The 21156-nt window shown below is 43.1% G+C and overlaps 1 protein-coding gene across 2 annotated transcripts in view; it reads right to left on the reverse strand.

Annotated features, from left to right (window-relative positions):
- The window catches only part of DYNC2I1 (dynein 2 intermediate chain 1), a 119124-nt gene that overhangs the window by 38537 nt on the left and 59431 nt on the right, over positions 1-21156 (reverse strand). For both annotated transcript variants that reach the window (XM_068235842.1, XM_068235841.1), the window contains exons 9-11: positions 13657-13786; positions 7350-7461; positions 3926-4011 (exon numbers count right to left, since the gene is read on the reverse strand). In XM_068235842.1, coding sequence (XP_068091943.1) covers positions 3926-4011; positions 7350-7461; positions 13657-13786 — 328 coding nt within the window. The remainder of the gene's footprint in view (positions 1-3925; positions 4012-7349; positions 7462-13656; positions 13787-21156) is intronic.

A 21156-nucleotide genomic window follows, 5' to 3' on the forward strand; every position in this document is an offset into this window, starting at 1 on the left:
CCATTTATAATGGCGGATTGCTGGTTGGGAGTGAACATTTCTTGTGTGTTTTACATTCAGCAAATATAGAGGCAGGGAGAGTGAATTCCTTGGTGGTGGGAGCACTGGGGCTCACCCGTACTCTCCCTCTTGGTGTTGCATGGGGACTTTGGGGGTCCTGGGCGGTGGCAGAGCTTGGGGCCCCGCCTGCCATGTGCACCAGCATGTGTGTTTTTAAATATCTAGGAGTATGTAAATCTTACCTCCTTAAGGACAAACCAAAAAGGTAAGTATATGTTTTATTCATGCACAATAGACAACGCATTTTACCCTTCGGGGTCTTATACTGTGAACACTGTGTTCCCAATTAACCCAATGAGAGCGACAGACCAGAGCTGGCCAAGTGGACCCATTCTTGTGAGTATTATATTACACATTAACATATCCAAACTTAACAAACGATACTGCACCATTGGGCTTCCTGGTCTCTCCCATCTAGAAACTTGGAGACGATTACGACCACCAAGAATCAACACCAGTCTCAGCAATGTACTGGCCATGTTGATTCATTCACAGGGGCTATGGTTGGCTCAGGGGAACACTTGTTCTCCTTCACCAATGGATCCCCTGTAAGGGTTGGTGCACGCCTGATCGGTTCTGGAGCGTTTTTTAAACCGATTGGGGATAGAAAAACGCTTGGGTAATGTATTTCAATGGGCTGGTGCACACCAGAACGGTTCGTTTTTTCCACAAACGCAAACTCGGGGGCTGCAGCATTTTTTAGATTTCTGAGGCGTTTCTGCCTCAATGTTAAAGTATAGGAAAGTGGAAAACCGCTCTGAAAAACGCTAGATCAGAGCGGTTTTCCAGGCGTTTTTGTTACAGAAGCTGTTCAGTAACCGCTTTACTGCAACAACTTATAAAATCTGCTACACAAAAACGCTCCAAAAACGCTATGCATGTTTAGAAAACCTCTCTAAACATGCCTAGAATCACTCTAAAAATATGCTTCAAAAACCTCCAGCGTTTTGTGGATCTGCTAGAGGCTTTTGGTGTGCACTGGCCCAAAGTGTTGCCAGGAAAGAGCATGGGAGTGTGTGAATGCAGGCAAACCCGCCGCAACAACCCAGGACGCGTATACGCATGCCGATACATTACAGCGGCTCCTATCTGGACGACTATAGTCGTAGGATTTACTGGTTCAGTACAGCTCAGTTTCGGCAGTTTGCTAATGTTTACTAAATGTATCTGACAAAGGAAAGTAAACAAAAGATAATGTTATCACCTCTTCGGATGTGGCCAGAAGCTTTCCACTGAAGAACAAAGTGCTGAGTTGAGCTGTTTTAATGCTGTTCTGCTACAATTTTTTTGTGGTAGTATATTTTAGGTTGTAAATAATATTTTAGAACAAAGAGGAATTGCTGAAATTCACACCCCTTTAAGTGATATTGATTTCTAAATATTGTTGTGTTTGGTTTTTTTTCACTTTCGAGGGGAGGGCAGTTAAATTTGTACTTTTAAGGCTTTGATACTTTATAATAAAACAGCCATTTGAAAATTTGCTGAGATTTATTGACTAACTATGATCAACTACAAATAAGCCTAACGCTACAGAACACTGCATCATGAAGTAACACACAGCATTGCCATACATTATTTCAACAGAATCTGTCACACCGCACTGCTAGTGCACCAATGTGGAAGCAGCACTGCAACATAATTGCATTGCGATACGATGATATTCTCTGTTGCACAGCAATGAATTCAAAGTGAAATGATGTTTAAGGACTTAGGATGTTTCATGGTCAGGGCCCCATGTGACCAGCAGGGCTTAAAGGGATACTGTAGGGGGGTCGGGGGAAAATGAGTTGAACTTCCCCGGGGCTTCGAATGGTCCCCCGCAGACATCCTGTGCCCAAGCAGCCACTCACCGATGCTCCGGCCCCGCCTCCGGTTCACCTCTAGAATTTCAGACTTTAAAGTCTGAAAACCATTGCACCTGCGTTGCCGTGTTCTCGCTCCCACTGATGTCACCAGGAGCATACTGCGCAGGCACAGACCATACTGGGCCTGAGCCGTACGCACTTGGTGACAACAGCGGGAGCAAGGACACGGCAACGCAGGCACAGTGGTTTTCAGACTTTTAAAGTCTGAAATTCTAGAGGTGAACTGGAGGCGGGGCCGGAGCATCGGTGAGTGGCTGCGTGGGCACAGGATGTCTGCGAGGGACCATTAGAAGCCCCGGGTAAGTTCAACTCATTTTCCCCCGACCCCCTTACAGTATCCCTTTAAAGTGAATCTGAGATAAAACTTTTACTCATTGCATAATTGTGCTCCTTAAATTTAGTTTATAGGGCATTCCTCAAGCCAAATACTTTTTTTTTAATACCCTAATTCCCTATAAACTAAACAAGCCTTGCCCACAGCCCCTCCAGCCCCTAGGCATTCTGAGTCCCATGTAGCAAGTGCTCATAGGAGCTCAGTCTGGGGAGGTGGAGGGTTTTCCCAAAGGAGGAGGTGTTACCAGCCAGAGATTTCAGAGGCAAGGGGTGGAGAGGAGAGGAGAGAGGAGGAAAGGGGAGTGGAGTTTTCACAGGCTGAGGGGTGGAGATGCAGAGCAGTTTGCCTCTGAGATGACAAGCAGAATATGGCTGCTCACATTGTATCACAGGAAGAAATACTTATATACTGTTGAAGCTGTATGCAGCTAGATTTGCTTTGTAAACTATCTAAACTTTAAATAAGATACATAGACAAGTTACTTGTTATAGTTATTTTATAGTTACTTGTTATAGTTTTTCATTTCGGATCCACTTTAAATGGATTTAGTGCCCCAACATATTTTGCTGCACTATAGCTTCTTCAGGATGTGTGGCAAACTAAAGAAGATGAGTGCAACCAAACGTGCTGGGGACTAAATGCCATTTAGGCACTGCTGGTCACATGTGGCCCTGACCATGGAACTCCTAAAACTATTCACATAGCGTGGCCAGACCTGGTGTTATCAACACCAGTGACACCTAAGTGCGCTTATTTTTTGGTCCTGAAGTGGATGTGTTTAATTGAGCATTGTAACACATCCACAGCTGTCTCTGTTACAATTCACCATAGCTATAGCACAGAAAAATTCTGCATCACTGTGCAGCTTTCCTAGTTTCCACTGCAGCATGAAGCAGCCAATAAACTATTCTGTCCCTAGAGGGAGCCACAGGACACACAAAATCTCATTTGGCTTCATTATTTTTCCATCTTCCTTCAATCTCCTTAAAATGTTAGTTAACAGGTCACCATAGTGAAAATTCTGACATTTTCATTCGTGCTATAGCAATAGAATAAAATCCTCAGTATACTCTGTGTTGAAAAATACTTTACTTTTCATTATCTGACAGCTGGAACAGGGTCAATGAAAGCAACATGGATTTCCCTCTTCTCTTGGTTTCTTCCATCTGACAAGCCATTATTTCACTGCCGTATCTGACAGATCAGAGCTTGTACAAAAGAGAAATGGCAGTTAGAAGGCTTGTTAGATGGAAGAGACCAATTGAAGGGGGGTGACCCTGAAGCTCAAAGGACCAAGAAAGACACAAAAGGGACAGAACCAGGAGCCAGTAGTGCAGTATGTAATTATATGTAGGCGGAAAGCAGAGTAAGGACAACTATTCACACTTTTCTGGTTGCATCACCAATGCAACCATCGCTCAGGCTTGTGAGGGTCCTCACTGGTCATACTCTTGTGCATTAGGTAGGACCACTAAGCAGAGGAACGGAGTTATAAAAATAAAAAAAAAGTAGTGTAAAAATAATACTGATGGTTGGAAGCCTCGTGTCATAGCCATAAGGATAGCTGCAGCATGCCTAAATCACTGATTTCACATCTTGCCTTGAGTTATGAATTAAGGTTTCTACATTCAAGCTAGAAATCTTTAAGAAAATCAGTCATTTTTACCTGGGAGGCAGAATGCAGGAAGTCTGTCAGCCTCTGTGCATCTACCCTGGTTGATAGTCCCACATTCTCTGAATCATTTTTCTGACCTGTGAGAAAGAGAATAACCTTACGTTTCGGTAAACAGTGAGGTGGATACTCATTGGTAATGACATATCTGCAAAACTAAAGTTAAAGTCAACCTCCAGACTAAAAATCTATTAAGCAGCACTGGCTCGGTGTTTTTTTTTTAACCGTTTCATAGCATCAGACCTTTGTTTTTCTTACCCAAGCCTCATTTTTAGCTGCACAGAAGAAAACTACCCGGGCATTTTTCCCCTGATGCTGTGCAAAGCATGATGGGATTTCTGATGTTGTTGTTGTCGTTGCCTAGTGCGTTCAGCTGGGAGGGGTGATCAGGACACAGGACAGTTGGAACTGTGTCTTATGCTCCCTGTCACAGCCAAAAAGATGGCTGCTTCCATGAGATCACAAATATTTGCCTGTTCTTTTAAAACAGGGTGTATAAGAGATTATATTACCTATCTATTTTAATTAACATAACTAATGTAACGTAAAGCGGACCCAAACCAAACATTTTTTTAATTCAAAATATCTAGTTGCACCACTCTGACACATACAAAGATAAATTAACACTCCTTCAGAGTACATTTGAAATCGGCGCCGGTAGACTTGGGCGCAGGATACAGCGGTATATAGCTGATCCTGCTTCTGCACAAGTCCGGGCCGATTTAATTACTATTCCCCCTCCAGGCCGCCATGGATAGTGGGGGAATGAAATAATTCGGCTTCCAGCGATTGCTGGAGGCCGAATTATTATGTTTTTAAGCAACCTCGACTCCGTCTTCTGACAGAGCCGACGTTACTCACTGAGCGCTGCAATAGGAGTGATTCCTACTGTAGTCTATGGAGGCGCCGGCTGCGCCCAAATCTAGCAGCGCTGAAAAGCACTGCTCCGCTCCTTCAAACCTATGAGCATTTCAGTGCATGCTTTTCACCCTCCTCTTTGCATAACTAGGGTTATACAGGTGGCAGCCATTAGCAATTCCTCCTTTGCTGGACACCATCTACTCCACCAGTTTGCCGGATTATTTGCCGGCGATATGAAAGGAAGGGAGGGGTTTCTCCAATAAATGTAAAATATTTTATATTTGTCACCATGCAGCTGAAAAAAGGCTGCTATTTATTATTATAATTTAGAAAATAGATTTTATTTCTGAAATCTTGTATTTTTAGTTTGGGTCCACTTTAATGACAGTGTGTTTGTTTAGGCTGTTGTTCCCCTTTAACCTTATAGTGGAGATTCAAACTACATACATGCATACAGTGAAAATTGAAATAATATTTCTTCAGCAGCCTAAACAGTCTAATTTTAGTAATTTTACCAGAGAATGCAAATAATGATTGGCAGCATATTCAGATGAAGCCAACAACTTAATGTGTCATGATCCACATCTGCTGGTGACACTGTAATGAACTTGTTGCATGAACTTTCCTCTATTCACCAGCAGAGTTCCTCGCACTCTCTTCAAGAACTCTGGTTATTTGTTATGTTTCCTCCTGTTCATCAGCAGGGGGCAAACCTCCCCAGGAACTGCATTTCCTACAGACTGCTAATGAAAAGAAAACGGAACCACCTGAGTCCTCTGCACAGGATATAAGCCAGCTTCTGCAAACCTAACATTGCTAGTTCATCGTTGCTACTTAGCCTTTACTTCCAGGACTAAAAGAAAATATTTTTTGACTGTGGCCATCTTGTGGCCAAATAGTAAAACTACATCCACATACATTTTTTTATTAAATAAACACATATTATTACATTTAAAATTAACTGTTTACCTCCCACACCAAAAATTACCCAAGTAAAATTTGCAATGAAAAAAAAAATTACAATAAAAAAAAAACATAAATAGTTACCTAAAGGGTCTGAACTTATTTCATATGCATGTGAAGAGGGTGTATTACTATTATTTTTTAAATTATAATCTTGTAAATAGTGACAGCCGTAAAACTGGAAAAATGCACCTTTATTTCCAAATAAAATATTGGCGCCATACATTGTGATAGGGACATAACTTAAATGGTGTAATAACCGGGACAAATGGGCAAATAAAATACATAGGTTTTAAAAGCTATAATGGCTGAAAATGAGAAATAATGAATTTTTTCAATTTTTTTCTTAATATTCCTGTTAAAATGCATTTAGAAAAAAATAATTCTTAGCAACATGTACCACCCAAAGAAAGCCCAATTAGTGGCGAAAAAAACAAGTTATAGTTCAATTCATTGTGATAATTAGTGATAAAGTTATTGGCGAATGAATGGGAGGTGAAAATTGCTCGGATGCATAAGGTGAAAAACGACTGAGGGCTGAAATGATTAAACAAATATTTTAAAAAGGTAAAAAATTAAGCAATGTACCTATAGGCTGCAACTTCCATTCGAACACTCCCCATTAGATGCAGTAGTCATGCCTACAGTGGTCCTATCAGCAAGGTTGCCATTGGAGGTGAATAAAGACTAATTTTCCAGTCACGTCACTTACCCAAATGTTGTAAAGGCAGAATTATTTATGAGGTATTATATTTAAAAGAATTAAATCAAAGATCAGATACCAAAGAAGAAGAAGCCTCTAGATCCTCCAGAGGATTCCTGTGTCCTGCTGGAGACAACCAACACTGCCCGGAACCCCAATTTAAATCACAACCATGCTCTCCTTCGTGCACAAATGCAGACATACATTGCCTAGGCAAGTATGGCTGTGCCTGTGCTGTAGCACAGAGCCGCTCATGTATGATGGTAGGTATGGCCCCTGTCGGATACGGCAGGGCTATGGAGTCCGTACCAAAATGATGCGACTCCAACATCTTATGAAACCATCGACTCCGTCAGGTACCCACCGACAGGTATCCAAAAATTGCCCCTCGACTCCTGAATCCACAGCCTATGTTACAGGGGTCCCCGAGTGGCAACGGTGGTCTCCAGGAGGATGTGGAAAGCCTCTGTAGGATCTTCTAGGGTAAGTAGCAAACAAAGTTAGGTTTGCACACCATCATCACAATGCATTTTTTTGCTTGACAATTGTTTTGGGGCCTTGGAGGTTCCCCTTCTTCAGAAACGCATGTATGCAAGTTTGCACAAAAAACTGCATTGTGACGACGGTGTGCGGATCTAACTTTGTTTACTACTACCTGTAATGATGTTTGGTGACGTGGCTTGGCACCGAGGTGTAGTACCCAAAACTTGGGCAAGGTGCGCCACTCCAGATACTTTTGTGCATCTTCTTAGGTAAGTATCGGTTTTCTATTTTATTCTGCCTCATGTACACTTTGTGACAGGTTTCCTTTGGTTTTAAGGAAATGCATGCATAAAAAAATATGCTACCATAAAGTCAGATACAAAGTTATTCAGTTTCCAGATTAGTCACCTCCACACACAACAGCGCTCTCTGCTGGATGCTGAGTCCATTTTTCTTCAATATCTATTTCTTCTGTTTGAATCTCTCTATCTATGGCATCATCGTTACACTGAACATAGGCCTAAAATAAAAATAAAAAAATAGAGGAAAATTAACAAACGGATGTTAAATGAGATTTTTTTTTTTAGTCCAGAGTTATTTTAAAAGCTGAAATCTCATGTGAATTTCTGACATATCTAATCATACACACTAAATAAAATGCAGAGAAAAAGATAAAAAAAAACCAAAACAATACAACTCTAGAAAGTAAAACATGGCGCAAGAAAAAGCAATACAGAATATTAGGAGAAAGTGCAAAATGTATTGGATGTCCTAATTCAATAGATGTTTCTCCTGAGTTTGCTCACAGTTTCAAAAATGTTTAGGATAAGAAAGTGAGGTGAGTTGAGTCAACCCAAAAAATGAAAAAAGTTTATAAATTGTTATTTATATAATCAAACATTTTTTTATTCATTAAGCAAATACAAAAAACACATATACAAACATATAATATAATATTCAAACATATACCTGTATATACTCGAGTATAGGCCGACCTCTAACTTTTACCTAAATATACTGGGGAAAATGACTGACTCAAGTATAAGCCGAGAGTAGGAAATGCAGTGGTCCAACGGTGCAGAAGAAAGCATTGTTTAGAGAATATAGTTGGATTAGAGGAGGTAGAAAGTACATATACAGTGGAAAATGCCAGACTGGAATGGTGTGTGTAGCTGACATCTGTACCCCTGCTGTTCCAAAGTGCATACAGGTGTCTCCTGACATTGATGGACTCACCTGCAGCAACCCTCCTGGTCAGTTCATTGATCCAGTTACTTATGTTTCTTGCAAGATCTTCAAATGAAATTCCTGCAGAGTATAGCTTCATGCTTTCCCTCCCCTCTTTCCGTACAGCAGCACATGGTGCTCCACCATAGCAGAGCAGTTTGAGACACATTTGTTGGTTCCCAAAGAGGGACAGTTTGGAGCTTTGTATATGGTGCGTCTCTCTCTCTCCCCTGTGCCCACCTCACATGTGCTGCATATGGCCCCCCAAGTGCCAATATGAGATCTGGAAGTGCGCAGTAACGGGTGTCCATGTAGTCCTCAGCGTGTGCAGTGTGCCCGAGCAGAATTTGGGAGAGACTTCTGTGTCCCCCGGTGTATGCGGTGCTGGTGCGTTCGTTACTAACCCTCTGGTGCCGATTGTCTCCCCCGCATGTTCAGCATATGCAGCAGTGGTGTGTCAGTCACTCAACGGTCTGCGCCGCTCGGAATCCCTCTGCCTCTCGTAGCCGCGGTCTCATTGCTATAGCGCCACCTATAATCACGTCATAGCAATGAGACCGCGGCTATGAGAGGCAGAGGGATTCCGAGCGACGCGGACCGGTGAGTGACTGACACACCACCGCTGCATATGCCGCACATGCCGAGGAGACAATCGGGTACCAGGGGGTGAGTAACGGATGCACCAGCACCGCATATGCCGGGGGACACACAGGAACTCAGTACGGGGGTGGGCAGCACAGAAGTCTCTCCTAAATTCTGCACGGGCACTCTGCACACGCTGAGGACTATGCGGACAGCCGTTACCGGGCACTTCAAGATCTCATATTGCGGCGGGGGCACCTGGGGGGGCCTCTCTGTGCTGATATGACTCGAGAATAAGCCGAGACCCCCACTTTTGGGCCACTTTTTTGAGCTCAAAAACTTGGCTTATACTCGAGTATATACGGTAATTATATAATTATGCTCACAGGGTTTTTTTTAATACTTTTTTGCTTGCTGGAGAGGGTGAAAAGGTTTTTTTTTTTATAAAATGGGAAAATGTAGAAGGAACTTTGACTGAATCAAGGCTGCAGTGTTTGATAAGCAAAAACATTATAAATTGCACACAAAAAAAGCAAAGTCTGGCAATCCCACTGATCCTTTATGCATCAATAGGATCTGAATTGCACACTTGAAACATGTATGTAGCAAATCCAGTCAAACTTCAGTCAAACATGTGATCTGCATGCTTGTTCAGAGTCTATGGCTAAAAGAATTAGAGGTAGATAATCTGCAGAAAAGCCAGGCAATATGCATTAATTAAAAGGAAAAAAATATGGCAGCCTTCATATTCACCTCACTTCAGGTGTCCTATAAGGACACCTTTACTGCTTCCTAGGAATATAGAAGGAAACAGCATCCAGGTGCTGCCTGCCAGTTAAAGAGGATTTGTACTGTCCGATTTGTACAATAAAAAACATACCAATCGAGTCACTGTGATCTCCTGGATCCCTCTTTGCCATTTCTGCAGCTCCCCACTGCGATCCCGACTTTTAATTGCAAGTTTTAGGCAGTGTTTACAAACAAAAAACACCAGGAAGTGAAGTTTGTGTGTATATATATATATATATATATATATATATATATATATATATATATATATATATATATATATATATATATATGCACACAGTGGTGTGAAAAACTATTTGCCCCCTTCCTGAATTCTTATTCTTTTGCGGGTTTGTCACACTTAAATGTTTCTGCTCATCAAAAAACGTTAGCTATTAGTCAAAGATAACATAATTGAACACAAAATGCAGTTTTAAATGATGGTTTTTATTGTTTGGTGAGAAAAAAAAACTCCAAATCGACATGGCCCTGTGTGAAAAAGTGATTGCCCCCCTTGTTAAAAAATAACTTAACTGTGGTTTATCACACCTGAGTTCAATTTCTGTAGTCACCCCCAGGCCTGATTACTGCCACACCTGTTTCAATCAATAAATCACTTAAAGAGAATCTGTATTGTTAAAATCGCACAAAAGTAAACATACCAGTGCGTTAGGGGATATCTCCTATTACCCTCTGTCACAATTTCGCCGCTCCTCGCCGCATTAACCTTTTCGGGACCATGTTAATGAGATCCTACGCCGCACTTGTGGCTGTTCTAGCCTGATGCGGCGTAGGATCTACGCCGGCCCGCAATTTCCGCTCCCGACGCGATCGTGCGCACCCGGAGGGGGAGATTAAGCTGTCATATGACAGCCGACATCTCCCCCGAGTGATCAGCAGCCATCGCGTATGGCTGCTGATCACATGATCACTACGATCGCCGTCGGATCGTAGTGATCAGTTTGACAGCTGCGGCGGCAGGGGGGAAAAGAAGAGGATCCACTCACCTCCCTGCCGTTCCAGCGACGATCGGCACCCCCCTCCGCTCTGGCTGGCATCTCCGCTCCGTCTGACGTCAGCGCCGGGTCCCGGCTTGATGACGTCATCAAGCCGCGACCCGGAACTGATCTTCAGACAGAACGGAGATGCCGGCCGGAGAAGAGGGTCCCGTGCGGCTCATCGCTGGAGCCTGGAAGGTAAGTGAAGGCTGCGGGCAGAAGGGGGAGGCACAGGCCACCATGGGGGACACCACTCTAGCCAGCCACACACGGGATCCGGCCGCCTGACCCCCCCCAAACGCGCGCACCCCCTTCCCGCGCAAAACGCCTGGTCCTTAAGGGGGGGTAGGTGGCCGGTCCCGAAAAGGTTAAAAGTGTTTAAAAACAGTTTTAAAAAGTTTGTTTATAAACAAACAAAATGGCCACCAAAACAGGAAGTAAGTTGATGTACAGTATGTCCACACATAGAAAATACATCCATACACAAACAGGCTGTCCACAGCCTTCCTTTTGAATCTCAAGAGATCATTTGTGTGTTTCTTTCTCCCTGCAGTTCTCATGCACTGAAGTTTCAGGCTGCTCTTTTTTCTCCTGCAAACAGCTTTGCCCTTGTCTGTAATTCTTCAGTATGTGAAAGCCCAGCCAGCTCAAAGGACGATTTATCCAGCTTGTAAAAGATAAGAGAGAAAAGAGAAGCTGCTCTAATCTAAATAATACACAGGCAGTGTGCATAGAGGGGCCTGGAAGGGGGAATTCATAGCAGAACCACAACACTGAAGAACTTGGCAGCCTTCCAGACACAGGCTGACAAGTCTGACAAGGGAAAGATACATTGATTTATTACAGAGACGGTGATAGCAGAAAGTGCTGCAGTAAGCCAGGACACATTAGAATAGCTTTTGGAACTTGTAGGATGATAAAAAACAGGATGCAATTTTTGTTACGGAGTCTCTTTAAATAGGAGCTATCTGACACAGAGAAGTAGACCAAAAGCACCTCAAAAGCTAGACATCATGCCAAGATCCAAAGAAATTCAGGAACAAATGAGAACAAAGTACTGTAATTGAGATCTATCAGTCTGGTAGAGGTTATAAAGCCATTTCTAAAGCTTTGGGACTCCAGCGTACCACAGTGAGAGCCTTTATCCACAAATGGCAAAAGCATGGAACCGTGATGAACCTTCCCAGGAGTGGCTGGCCGACCAAAATTACCCCAAGAGCGCAGAGAAAATTCATCCGAGAGGCCACAAAAAACCCCAGGACAACATCTAAAGAACTGCAGGCCTCACTTGCCTCAATTAAGGTCATTGTTCATGACTCCACCATAAGAAAGAGACTGGGCAAAAACGGTCTGCATGGCAGATATCCAAGGCGCAAACCACTTTTAAGCAAAAAGAACATTAAGGCTCGTCTCAATTTTGCTAAAAAAACATCTCAATGATTGGCAAGACATTTGGGAAAATACCTTGTGGACCGACGAGACAAAAGTTGAACTTTTTGGAAGGTGCGTTTCCCGTTACATCTGGCGTAGAAGTAACACAGCATTTCAGCAAAAGAACATCATACCAACAGTAAAATATGGTGGTGGTAGTGTGATGGTCTGCGGTTGTTTTGCTGCTTCAGCACCTGGAAGGCTTGCTGTAAGAGATGACGTAACCATGAATTCTACTGTCTACCAAAAAATCCTGAAGGAGACTGTCCGGCCATCTGTTTGTCAACTGAAGCTGAAGCGATCTTGGGTGCTGCAGCAGGACAATGACCCAAAACACACCAGCAAATCCACCTCTGAATGGCTGAAGAAAAACAAATTGAAGACTTTGGAGTGGCCTAGTCAAAGTCCTGACCTGAATCCTATTGAGATGTTGTGGCATGACCTTAAAAAGGCGGTTCATGCTAGAAAACCCTCAAATAAAGCTGAATGACATCAATTCTGCAAAGATGAGTGGGCCAAAATTCCTCTAGAGCGCTGTAAAAGACTCGTTGCAAGTTATCGCAAACGCTTGATTGCAGTTATTGCTGCTAAGGGTGGCCTAACCAGTTATTAGGTTCAGGGGGCAATTTCTTTTTCACACAGGGCCATGTAGGTTTTGAGTTTTTTTTCTCACTAAATAATAAAAACCATCATTTAAAACTGCATTTTGTGTTCAATTATTTTATCTTTGACTAATAGTTAATGGTTTTTGATGAGCAGAAACATTTAAGTGTGACAAACATGCAAAAGAATAAGAAATCAGGAAGGGGGCAAATAGTTTTTCACACCACTGTATATATATATATATATATATATATATATATATATCTCATGTTACAGTATACTACAAGTTTTTATTACATAGTGAATTATCTGCACTCCAGTCTGGGATTCTCACAGTTTCTCAGCATGTGACAGGCAGTTCCCTCCCCCCTCAGCCTCACAAACTGCATCACAGACAAGCTGAAACTGAGAGCAGGGAGCTGTCTGTGAGGAATAAACAAAGCACACAGAGCCTGGAGGGGGCGTGTATAACTTGTCTCATTACAACAGAAGCAGCCCATTCCTCTCTGGGTCGACAAAGCTTGACAAAGAAAAGAAGATTACATATATTACAGAGACAGTGCAACTAGAAAATGCTGCAGTAATCCAGACCACATTAGAACAGGTATAGAAACTTATAGGATAGAAAAATAAGGCTGAAAATGTTGTTACAGAGTCTCTTTAAGGCCTCTTGCACACTGCAAGTGATTCCGATTCAGATTCCACTTTTTAATCAGTTTTTACATCCGATTCAGATTCCGATTTGCAGTGTGCAGGGAGCAAACTGCAAATCGGAATCTGAATCGGATGTAAAAACTGATTAAAAAGCGGAATCTGAATCGGAATCACTTGCAGTGTGCAAGAGGCCTAAATGCACTTTATTAACTGATCAGCAGACGTTTTGGCACTTTGCTGGTCTGATGCATTCAAGTATGTGTCAACACAGTGCTAAAGAGAAAAGACATGAGCAATGGTCTTCGAGAAGCAACCGTTGCCTACAAATCTTTCTCTTGTGACTATACACTCTGCAAAAACTCCAGATTTGGCTAGGATGTACCGCTTCTAGATGCCAGTTTTAGTGTAAGGAGAAGAAAAGAACTAAAAACCTGCTTTGTGTTGGTCCTTCCAAAATTACGGATGTACATCTCATATTCTTTCACAGGAGCCAAGTCCAACAAAGAGAAAGTGGAAGAAAAATCCAAGTCGATGAGCTTGAGAATTTCCAAACTGCGCTTTCTTAAAGAAAAGAAAAAGAAAATTAATTATAATTTCAGTATTTGAATATATAACTAAGTGTAAAGATGCTCATTTACTGTATTATTTTTAGGAATCCTCTATAATAATCTGTAAGTCACCCTGCGTCATCATCAGAGTGGCTGTGTGTCCCTGTTTTTTTTGTACTGCGCATGTGCGCAGTACAGTCAACCGTTGAGACAGGATGACGGGCTAGGGAGCAGGGTGGCCGCGCGGTGGCACTACCTAGAGCTCGTTTTTAAACGGGCTTAGGTAGACTAGTGATTCTATATTTTGATTGATTTAGTAAATTGGAAGTACAGGTAGTCCCCGGTTAACGAACGAGATAGGGACTGTAGGTTCATTCTTAACCTGAATCTGTTCTTAAGTCAGAACACTGTGCCATCTCCGTCCCCTGTACCTCCTCTGTGCCCCCTGTGCCTCCCTCTGTGTCACCTCTGCCCTTTGTAACTGCTTATACAAGTTTAAAAGCCATTTTTCCTTTGAATTTTTTAAAATCGATTTTCTCGAAAACTATAAGTCCGATTTGTTCCCACAGAATCAAAAAATCCATGCCGTTCATATCAGCGGGTCGTTCGTAAGTTAGGGACTACCTGTAATCGATTGGAAATTATTGTATTTGTTCAACAAACGTAGCATTTTATTTTACTGTTCATGGATTTAACACAGTGTGATTCAATCAACTAAGTTACAGACAGTGCCCAGTCTTCGTCCTTTGTGTGCAGATCCATAAGTTGCTTCCTTCCTTTTACCGAGAGCACACCCCATTTATTATTATTGAATTATAAAGCACCAACATATTCCGTGGCACTGAGCCAGAACATCGACAGACAGGTGAGACTAGTATCACAGCTTTATTGCTAAGGAGCGTGGTGCCCTGCTCCCCTTCCCAGGTGCCACGTGACACTGTACCTAAGTATGAACAATTTTATTTAGGTAAGATCAGATATGATCATTGAAATTGGCTATTTTTGATTGACTATATGATCATTTTTATATCTATCGTGACCAACTGCTGACTCTTTATTAACAATTCAAGCTGGTTTATCTGATCGAAATAAAGGATCTAAAATTGTATCCTTAATGCACACCTTACTTGGTGCTAGAATGTGATTTTAGAGCTGGTGCACACCAAGAGCGGTTCAGAGCGGCTTGCAGGCTGAAAACCGCTTGGCTAATGTATTGCAATGGGATGGATCACACCAGAGCGGTTCTTTTTTTCCCCAAATGCAAACTCGGGTCCTGCAACATTTTTGCTGATTTCTGAGGCGATGCAGCCTCAATGTTAAGTATAGGAAAGTGGAAAGCGGTTTTGTTACAGTAGCTGTTCAGTTACAGCTCTACTGTAACAAAAAATAATAAACACTACACAAAAACACTCCAAAAACGCTAGGCATATTTAGAAAATCTCTCTAAACATGCCTAGAATCGCTCAGAAAAAACGCTTCAAAAATCGCTAGCGTTTGCGGTTCCGCTAGCAGTTTTTGTTGTGCACTGGTCCTTAAGGAGCGTTTGGGACATATGCATATATTATTTTAATCCTTAGCAGGTACGTGAACATATCTTAAAAAAAAAATTACTATAACAAAATTGCACCAAAAATTTCCAAGTACGAACCCTGTCGAATAAACCACAACCATTGTATCCCTAATACGGCAGGAATAATCTAACTCTTATGGTTTAGACAGGTCACATAATGGCGAGCACTGTAATAACAGCGCAGGAGATTTGGGAGCAGCCGGTGCCACCATAGACTGTAATAGGAATTATGGCTATAGCCACGCACAGTGAGTAACTTTGGCGCCGTCAGAAGACAGAGCTGAAGTTACATTTAAAACACTGTAATTCAGACTCCAGCAATAGCTGTAAGCCGAATTACATCATTCCCTACTATCCACATGTACTTGGAGGGGGAATAGTAATTAACGTCGCCGGGACTTGTGCAGCAGCAGGGTCAGCCATACATCGGCTGCATCCTGAGCCCAAGTCTTCTGGTGGCAATTACATATGTATGCCATTATGGACCTGCCGGAAACATTCAAAGCCCAGCAGGAAGTAGAAAAGCCCTGTTGAACATCACAACTATATTTTAACACAATAAATACGCTGGTCTCTTGCAAACAAGCGAGGGCTTATTATTATAATTTAGCATTTATAAAGCGTTGACATCTTCAGTAGCTCTTTACAGAGTACAGTATATATAGTCTTGTCACCAGCTGTCCCTCAGATCTAACCCCTACCATAGTCATATATCTTACGTAGTCTACAGCCAGTTTAGGGTAGACATAAATTAAGATGTAATTGGGTCCTTGGCAAGGTAGTAGATTTGGCGACCCCTTGTGGTCTTTTTGGTAAGCAGAGGTGGAGAGAGGTCAGAGAAGGTGGCAGGTGGGCCCCTTGACACCCACTACGCCCCAGGCACCTACCTAAGTTGCCTGGTGGATGGTCCTGCAGGACAAAGACCCAACACTGCAAGGCGAGAGTGCTGTCCACTGCGCCCCTGTGCTGCACATATAATAATACCACCAACATGTGTTTTCTTCCTGTCGGACTCAAAGCACCTGAGCCACTAAGGGCGCATACTGTAAGCCACCCTGCAGTGTTAGAGAATTTTTCCCAAGGACTCCTTACTGTATAGGTACTGGTTTACTGAACAGATTGGAACTCTGGTCTATGTCAGAGGTGGTGCCCTTAACCAGTCCACTATCCAGCCACTAGGCTTATATTGCAAACAGTCATGTACAGCAAGTGTAATGTAGCTTCTAAAGTGGTGGTTTTATGCTTATTTATAAATATATTGTTATGTATTTTGTGAGTAGGGTATTCACTGTCGGTCCATATAAAAGTGGTTTATAAGGCTAAAATTTGCATTGCAGACTTCAGCAGCACTTTCCTGGCCACTTCTTAACTAAAGCCATATGCAGGTAGCAGCTCTGCATCTGCATTTCCTTTGTGTCATAAGAAGTATCCTTTCACTATTCACTAATAGGGCTGCATCAGTTTTATGATCCAGGAAATGTTACATTTAGTGTAGCTGCGCTTCTCTTTCCAAAGCAGTGTGTCATTCCTACAATAGGGCCGCCACAATTTGGAAAATGTGACTAAAAAATAGATTTCTCCCTTGTCTATTGTTTCATTCCACACTTGTTTTACCATAAGAGGTGTGAAAAGAGGAAGGAGGAAAAATGTGTTACACAATAAAGAACCCGGTAGCCCTTTTAGCACAATCTTTAACCCTTGCATTGCATGGAGTGCATGAGTATGTATGTGTTTGTGTGGATCTCCTATCAGTGCTCAGGTTTTCTTCCACATTTTGAAAAAAAGTTAGTATGTTAACTATCTCAAAATTCACTGTGTGCGGGTAAATATTACCTAGTGCACACTACGCACAGCCCTGTCAACGTAGCGTGTGGTGTTAACTTACGCATGATGATTCGTACTGCCGCACAATGTATTTGTAGGGCAACCACGATACTCCACTAAAGCAGCCGCTACTAAGCTAATGTATGTAGTAGCGGCCGTGCTACAAACACATTGCACGGTAGTAAGAAGCATCGTGCTCAAGTTAAGAGCACAGGATACGCCGACAGGTCCACACGTAGTGTGCGCAAGGCTACGCTGACAAGACCGTGCGTAGCGTACGCGCACTAATCTCAACCTGTGCGGTAGCTTAGAGATCATTTGCTGTGCTCAGTGGCGTAGTTAAGGGGCTGTGGGCCCTGATGCAAGTTTTACAATGCCCCCCCCCCCAAGCACTCTATACATAACAATTGATGTGGTGCACCAAAACCTGCCAAGTACAACCATAGTGTCAGAGGTGCAAGAAGGAGTTGGGGAACAGATAGTTAATGATTACCACTATTCAAAGTATCTATAGAAGTGACTATTATGAGCACAGGACCAATAGAGAGCCAATACTGTAGTTGAGGGAGGGCCCTTCGGGGGCCCCTCTGGCCCAAGGGCCCCGATGCGGTCGGAAACCTCTGCAACCCCTATTGCCACGCTCCTGGCTCTGCTGTTGTATATGTGTCATCATGAACAGTAATGGCCCTGTAGCTTCCAAGTGCAGATATGTATACCTGATTTTCAATAACAATTAGGCTGCATTTCCACTTGTGCGGTTCGAATCGCCGCGGTAAAAATTTGCATGCGGATGCAAATTTCGCATGCGCGTCTATGCAAATTTTCATGCGAATTCGCATGGATGACGATGTATGGCAGTGCTGGTGTGCTTTTCCATTGTTTCTATGCGAATTCGCATGAAAATGCGCATGAAAATTCGCACACCCAAACCTCATGCGAATTTCCTATTAAATACATTGTATGCGATTCGCATAGCGGTATGCGGTATGCGAATTCTGATGGCTCTGCCATGCGAATTTTTTCTGCACAGAAAAACGAAGGAATCCTGACAAATGGAAACAGTCCCATTCACTTGTATTGCTATGCGAATTTGCATGCGAAAAACGCATGCGAATTAGCGGTAGTGGAAATGGGCCCTTAGAGCTAGGTAGCTCTGGTCTGTAGGTAAACACTTAAAGCGGAACTCCAGTGAAAATAGTGTAATAAAAAAAAGTGCCTTATTTTTACAATAATTATGTATAAATGATTTAGTCAGTGTTACTGATTTACATTCTGACATTTATTACATGGTGACATTTTTACTGCTGGCAGATGATGTAGCTGCTGCATGCTTTTTTGGCAGTTGGAAACAGCTGTAAACAGCTATTTCCCACAATGCAGCAAGGTTCACAGAGAGGGAACTGCCAGGAGTACATACTCAGTGTTTCTTTTGGGAGGGGTTTTGTCATGCTTGGAGGTGTATTCTCCACAGTCAGCTCGTGATGCATAAGCTGACGTGAAGGAGGTACACACACCAGCACAAGGAATCAGGATATCCCCAGTTTAGTGGAGGGGAGGACTGACTCCAACAGGAGATTGTGGCGCACAGAGCCGGTGCAGATCTGACAGCCACAAACAATGCTTTCGCTATAACGTCTCAGCGCAAAGTAGCGCTGAGCGCATAAACCAGGACTGAGGAGATCAGGACAAATAGACAGAATGAACGCTTGCTAGCTAGCGGCTACTTAGCGACAGCAAGCGTCCAAAACCAGACAGACTGGAATGAGGCAGCCAATGCGTTGCGGCGATGGCGTGCCTCACAAAGACAGGACAGGATAGACAGGAAATAGCAGGATCAAGATAGATGAACATAACACAGATAAATATACAATAAGTATGTTTTCCTAGCGTATTACAATTACAGCTATCAATGAAACTATTTGTAACGTCTGACTAACATATGTATATATCGGCAATGAACCGATATATGACATAAGCAGGAACGCTGACTAGGACTGGAGTAATACAGGGAACAGGACTCAGAAGGATTCGCTATCTCTTCGCAGAGATGAACGCAATCCACAAACAGGACCAGGAACAGGATAACTAGCTCAGCGTGCTGGAACGCTGACTAACGGAATACAGGATATAAACAGTTCGTGTACGTATATATCAGCGACACTGATGTATCAACGTAACACGAATACAAGGAAAATAATAAACATGCAAGTATGCGTATATATTGGCGATGAACCAATATATGACACAAGAAGAGCAAAGTAACAACTTCTAGAACAAGAGCAGAACTAGGAGGACTCGCTGACCCCTTCGCAGGAGTCAGCGCAGTCCACACGGACTAGGAACGAGGTGGGGCACGGGCAGAGTAACAGACTGAATCTGAGACTATGGTAGCCCATGAGACATTGCAGGAAGCAGTTCTTTATACTGAGGTCATCCAATGGGAGCAGACCTGCAAATTCCCACACAAGTGAATGGTAATTAATCACAGGCTGATAGCAGGAAAAGGCAGACAATGATATGCAGCCTGCAGGAAAGGGACTGCCCCTCCACTGCAGCAGACAACGTTTGTTTACACAAGAGCATGTTAAACTGTCATTAATTTCAGAGTGACTGCAGATGGAATCAGCAACTAGTTTAAGTGCAAACCAAACTATGCAAGAAAATGCATGTAATGACATCAGAACTGCTTGGGTTACAATACCACTGCAGCCAGCAGTAAACGCTGCAGACATGATCATAACATAACCCCCCCCCCCTTAAAAGCGGATACCAGACGCTTTTCAAAACTGAAATTCCCGACAAAACAATCTGACTGATAATTCATGATGACCGGGACAGCCCGGCAAGACCAAATTCCAGAATCAGGCCCCACAAGACTGGACCCATCAGAACCAGAACCTACAGAACCATGCCCGTCAGCACTACAAGCCTCAGTGTGATACCCATCAGAACCACGACTTCCAGAAAAAAGCCCCCAGAAACTCTCTGAGCGATACCCACCGCCTTCCCGGGACTGTCCAAAAACGCCAAAGCCTTTGCAATGCCCACCGGAACTGTCCCTACCATCACAAAACCCACCGTTGAACCAGTCCAAGGTACCAGGACAAGTTTCCTCAGAGATCTCTCAGAACACTTGGAAGCTCCAAAGAGATCCCCACAGGTCAGAACGCCCCTTAGGCTCACATGGAGAACCATCAAGAACCCCTATGGAACCCAGGGCAACTCTAGAGTCAGGGTCACAAGGACAAACATCAAGATCAGGGTTTTTAGGGACCAGAACCATCTCCGGGCATGCAGGCCAACCGGCAACATCAGAACATGTCTCCACTAGGGAAGCGTGTGAGCACGCCAACACAGACACACTTGGGCACTCTGGCATACGAAGCACATCTGGGCACACCGGCACAAGAGAGACTTCTGGGCATGTCAAGGAACTGCGAACCTCAAAGTCAGTCAAGGCAGGACCGAAACCAGGACTGGGCAAAAAAAAATCATCATGACTAGACTTCACAGTTACTGGATTCTCACTAAAAAATGCAGGATCAGACTTAGATGTCTCTGATTCCAGCAAGGTTATTAACAAATCATGTTCAGGGGCATTTACAAGACAGGACAAATCTTCTGATGTATGCACCGAACTAGACAGGGTTCCCATAACTTCTTCTGGACTAGACAGAGACTCATCAAATACACTGGATTGGAGCTCATGAAGGGCTGCAAAACAAGTCAGTAGTGCAGCAATCCCCACTGAACTAGGCAAAACTGAGTAACTCACTGGACAGAAAGGGGACACTGGAACTTCTGCCACACCGGCCAGAGAACCAGAATTTTCCAGGATACAGGGCTGGGTTTCAGAAACACTCATTAACCCGGACTGAAATTCTGAGATTTCTATTATTTTTTCCAGCGAGTCAGAATTATCCATGTTACAGGGCAAGACTTTTAAAACATTCAGAGGACAGGGCTGGAGTTCCTCGGCTGTTACAACA

The sequence above is a fragment of the Hyperolius riggenbachi genome, chromosome 5, assembly GCF_040937935.1.
Source record: "Hyperolius riggenbachi isolate aHypRig1 chromosome 5, aHypRig1.pri, whole genome shotgun sequence".
NCBI lineage: Eukaryota > Metazoa > Chordata > Amphibia > Anura > Hyperoliidae > Hyperolius > Hyperolius riggenbachi.